This window comes from Henckelia pumila, chromosome 2 (genome assembly GCF_033568475.1).
Source record: "Henckelia pumila isolate YLH828 chromosome 2, ASM3356847v2, whole genome shotgun sequence".
NCBI lineage: Eukaryota > Viridiplantae > Streptophyta > Magnoliopsida > Lamiales > Gesneriaceae > Henckelia > Henckelia pumila.
This window is the reverse complement of record NC_133121.1, coordinates 181187872-181193228: the sequence shown is the minus strand read 5'-3', so window position 1 is coordinate 181193228 and position 5357 is coordinate 181187872. Positions and strand designations below refer to the sequence as shown.

Here is a 5357-nt window from a genome sequence, read left to right as displayed (position 1 = left end):
TGTTATTTTAAATTGAATAGTTGAATTTATAATTTTATTTGGTTATTATTATTGTTTATCTTTTAATTTGTATTTATTTTAATTTTCGATATATTTTATGACTGATAAACATGATGGACTATGGTAAAAATAAAATCAAAATAAAAATAACATACAAGTTAATTGACAAAAAAATAAAAACAATATAGAATTAGCTACATGACTACAAATGAAAATATAGTGTAACATGACCAAAAACAAAAAAAAAAAAATAGAAGTTATAAGACTGAAAATACAAATTCATCATTAATAGAACAAAAAATGAAAACATAAATACAAATAAAAAGATCAAATTGTATTTTTTTTTTCCGTTATTTTTATATGATTTTTTGTTGAAAAATGTATTCTTATTTATATTTTAACAATTTATAATAAAAATTATATTTAAAAAATATAATTAAAGAGTTAAAATAATAAATAACTTAATAGTTTAGTAATTTTTTAATATAATAATTTAGTAATTTAATGATTAAGTTATTTATTTATCATTAATTTTAGTTTGAATCATTATATTTTTAAATATCAATAATAAGACGTACATTTGAAAACTTGTTAATGATTATTGTATTATTTCAGTTGATTTTTATAATTAATAATTCAAATATGACTTTTATCACGAGACCGTGAAAATCTAACTAAATATAATTATTATAAAAAAATTATAAATATATATTATAAAGATAAAGTGACATCACTTGCATCGCACGTGCATTTTACTAGTTGAAAAAAAAGCATAACTTATATACATACAAAATAGAAAAATTACATTTTTATCATTTATGTTTGTCTTTTGCGATTTTGATCATATACCTTATCAAATTTCAATTTTGATATGTTTTTTTTCTCTTTTCTGAGCTACAGTTTTAATCATTTTCTCCGGACATGACATAGATGTGGAACATGTATAAATTCTGACACCACAGTAATGTGTGCAATGCTATATTAGTAGTAATGTGTGCAATGTAATTCTTCTCAAGTAAATTAACCCCAAAAAAAAAAAAGGAAAGGAATTTTTCCTACAAAATATTCACACTTTATAACGTATACTTCAATCATCTCCCCTTGTGAAAAACAGATGATCCCCATCTCGTATAACACAAATATCATCTATTTCTGTATTCTCCTCATTCACAACTTTGCTTAATCCCTCTTCTCCAAACTTTTTGCCTGCTATTTTGCATAGTTCTTCCACCGAATCAGGCAAAATAATCAGCTTCGCGGGCTGCTTGTTCTTCCCACTTTGCATATGAATGGTGACTCTTTTCTTGGCTGTTTTGAGTCCCTTTTCCAGCAGAATTATGGCCATTTCAAGATTCCCTTGTTGGACAGCTGAATGTAGAGCTGTTCGGACATCCTCGGACGACAATGGATTCTGGTCCATGTCGTCGCTTTTCTTGGTATCACTAGCTCGATCCGACTTGGTTTCCCTAGGGTGGAAACTGGCTTGGATCAGGCTTGGATCGGTTTGTCCCTCGATGTCGAAACTTCTCCATGTTTGGAGTTTCTTCGGACATGAAAGTGTTCATCAGATTAGATTTTTGTTGGACCAATCGCATGGATAGGCTAACACTAGTGGATGTTCATATGACCACGATTCAAAACCGTTAATGGTTAAATTGTCACTAGTTAGTATTGTAAGTATACCTGGAAAAGATTGTTCATGACAATGCTCTCGTCTACTGGATTTTCGCGAAGAACGTTGAGAAACGCGGTACTTTTTAGCCGTAATATATGTGACACCTCGGTTGTTCGAGCAGCATATGGCTGAGGCTTTTTGCATAGCACCCCAATTTCTCCAAACATTTCCCCTTTACAAACCTTTCCCATTATCTGTTTGCATATGAAAAAAGTCCTAAGTCATGCATGTTATATGCTATATTTGCGACTGTATTTGGAAAATGTTCTGATGCAGGTTTATGTAATGATTCTTACTTGATCATGGCCATCAATCTTTACAATCAACTCCTGCCAACAAAAATGGGAAAGTAGAGATAAGAATCAATCTTGTACGAGTTTCGTCGCCTGTATTTGAGATTTCTTAGCTTACTTACCACTGCCCCTGACACCACTATGTATGTATCAGTTGACGCCTCGTTTTGTAGAATGAGATCTTCTTTGGCCGAGTAGTACTCTGGTTCCATTTCAGGGACCTTTCGGAAAAAAAAAAAAACAGGATTAGTATTTAGGCGTCTTCTTGCGAACATTGTTCGTGGACTGCTGCTTCGATAGATTATTTGTGGAGAAGAATGTGCAGTACCAGTTGAAATAGGAAGTCATGCGATACACCGTCGAAGAGATGGACATTTTGTACGACCGGGTAGAACAGATGTCGTGCGATGCTAGAACGTATGGCGTTTGGCAGCCCGTTTAACGTCTCTTGCTGTTTTAATCCTGCTGTTTTGAACTTGAGGCAGATATGTGACAACATCTGATCTTGTATGTGCTGAGGCAGTTGGTTTCGCCTGGTGAATTCCGTGGCCGCTCGGACGGTATCCCTCTACAACGAAGAAATGATCAGCATCATCGACACGGGCTAATGCAAGCATGCACAGACAGAGAGACAGAGAGAGGGAGAGCTCACAAAGTTTCTGGTCCGGCTGGTCCAGTGAACTACGAGGTTAGTCATGTTTCCTATGAGATAAGCTGTCAATCCTAAGTTGAAAAGCATGTAAAAGATGTCGAAAAGCATCTCTCTCGGGTTCTCCGCATGTAAGTCTCCATATCCTGTTGTTGTTAGTGTTACAATAGACCAGTACATGGAAGTCACATATCTGTCCCAAAGGCTCATCTGTTTGAAATTTGGGTAGACTGCTCCAATCCAAGTCCGTTTCGGATCAGGGTATCTGTATGCAATCAAATAGTTGAAGCATCCGGCACAATGCACCGCGAATAAAGTCACCTGATTTCGATCAAGAAAGCTACCAAATGTTAGAATCCACATACACTTTTCAAGTTAATTTGTCATGTGGAAGCTGTTGCTTACAGATACGAGCTTCGTGCAGCGAGTCCAGAAGTAGTTGAACCGGATGTCTTTTTCGAGCCTGGATCAAGAAGATGGAATCCGTGGATATATATCCATTTGGAGTATTTTTCAAGAAATCAAAGTGGTAGCAAGTCAAGAAGGGTGATAAAACCTTGCGAACATCGAGCTGACTCGCCTGAGACGCCAAAGCCTCAACATACTCAGCCATTTGAAGCCCATCCCACCATTGTTGTCTGTGAATAGAAGGCTGAGGGACTGAAAAGGAACCGTCGAGCATACGTCGAAAAGGAACCACGTCGACAGATACCTATTAGTCCAATGATGTAAGAACAGGTGCAAGAAAATGACTTTAGTTCAAGAACATATTCTTGCTACATTTCTTGATTTCCCTATTTCAGTAAGAATCTGTAAGCAAAAAAAGTTGCACCATAGTGTACCTTATCGCTATTCTTCTAGGATCATCGATCAAGAGACACGACTTGCCATCGAGATACGCCACGAAGAAGGTGAGAACAATGTCAACAGCAAAGAAGCCATTGACAATGTTGTCAGCAATGAAGAGGCCATCCTGTTTGTAAGTCAGAAACGCGAACTGAAACGGAGAGATCCACGCCGAATAAATGACTAGCAGAATCAGAAACATCTCCCAAGCCCTGAAATAAAACACATACATATTTAGCTTCAACACACCTCCAGAGAATCAAGAAATGGAAGCAAGATGATCATGATATATGTCACCTGAACCGGGGATCAAACGGGGAAACGACGTGTTTCCTAAGCGACATTGCTCTATTGACCCCGTCCCCTAGTGGCGGAAGAAGATCACTGGAGAAGAAACCACCCTGAATCCCTGTGCTCACATTGAAATCCTCTATGCAAAAGCGCTTCAAGAAGTTTCTCCGGTACGAAAACGACATCGCGTGACACCGCGCGCCGAAACTTGCACGAATAGTAGTACTATCAAGTATCAACTATCAAGCCTTTGGCAAGAGTTTCATATAGAGAAAGAGTAGTTGGGGATAACACGGATGGAGGCACTATTTTCTTCCAACTAGGAAAGAAATGGAAATGGCGAAAAGGACCAAACTCATGATCCCCATGAAACATCCAATGTCTTAATTATAACTCCCCAAATCTATGGACTGATTCACTTTTTTTTTTTTTCTCATAAACATGTGGTTGGTTTAAAATTTGTCTTGTGTACTTTTCTTGCTGAAAAGCCAACCATTGTTCATGCATTTGAAAAGCGGTTGCATTGGAACATGAATATGCTGTGAGTACTAGATTACAAGCCATGAGCTAGCCCATGATAACATTTTAACAGTGAATATATATTATTTCTCCATAACTCATCAATCATTCAATCTTGGAAAAACAAACGAGGACCCATATGTTTCCTTTTAATTACATGTACTATGTATATCAATTTTTTTAGAATTCAATTATTTTTTTGTTTGTGTGCACACATACATGTAACTTACATGAGCTAATCTAGTCAACGAGATGCTAGCATGTTGGCAGGGAAAATTACACTTTTGGTATGGTATTTTGAATTTTTTTACCCATTTTTGGTACAATTCGGGTCTTAATCCATTAACTTGCATTCCTTTTTTTATTTCAATTTAATTTAGTTTTTTTTCCTCATTGAAAAATGCGGACATGACATCGGACACGTCAGTATTTTTCAGTATATCAGTTCATCATTTTTAAATGTCGCGTTAAGAAAAAAAAAAGTGGAGTGAAATTTTGAAAAAAAATGCAGATTAGTGTATTAAGGCCGTAAATTGGCCGGAAAAAATGACTGAAGTTGAAATACCAACATATATGGTTGAAGTAAGGGTAAATTAGCATTTCGGTCCCTAAACTCAAACACATATATGTGTTCAATCCCTTGTCAGAAAAAAATTTGTTTAAACTCTCTGGGCCTACATCTTTTTCTCGGATGAAAATCGTTACAAAACATAGGAAATATGGTACGAATACATGATATTCGAGCATTAATTGTTCAAGATCGAGTACAAAAAATAAGATTTTGAGTATAAAACCTGAACATCTTTATTAATATGAACTTGTAATATATATTTGAATACTAAAAAAATCATAAAAAGTCGGTACAAAACATCAAAAATATGGTACGAATACATGATATTCAAGCACTAATTATTCAAGATCAGGTATTAAAAAAAAAAGATTTTGAGTATAAAACCTGAACATCTTTATTAATATGAAATTGCAACATATGTTTGAATACTCAAAAATCACAAAATTGTACCAAATCTAACATATTTGGTACTCAAAAATCATATATTAATACCATATTTTCAATGTTTTGTAC

The 5357-nt window shown here is 35.1% G+C and overlaps 1 protein-coding gene across 1 annotated transcript; it reads right to left on the bottom strand.

The window, feature by feature from the left end:
* Window positions 1–1064: 1064 nt before the first annotated feature.
* Window positions 1065–3981, bottom strand: LOC140881452 (potassium channel KAT1-like). Its single transcript, XM_073286779.1, has 10 exons — window positions 3761–3981; window positions 3460–3675; window positions 3174–3329; window positions 3023–3080; window positions 2621–2938; window positions 2297–2536; window positions 2091–2189; window positions 1972–2004; window positions 1684–1869; window positions 1065–1543 (listed from the first exon to the last, which is right to left on the bottom strand). The coding sequence occupies exons 1-10, from the start codon at window positions 3937–3939 to the stop codon at window positions 1088–1090; spliced, it is 1941 nt and encodes a 646-aa protein (XP_073142880.1). The 5' UTR covers window positions 3940–3981; the 3' UTR covers window positions 1065–1087.
* Between the last annotated feature and the right edge of the window lie 1376 nt (window positions 3982–5357).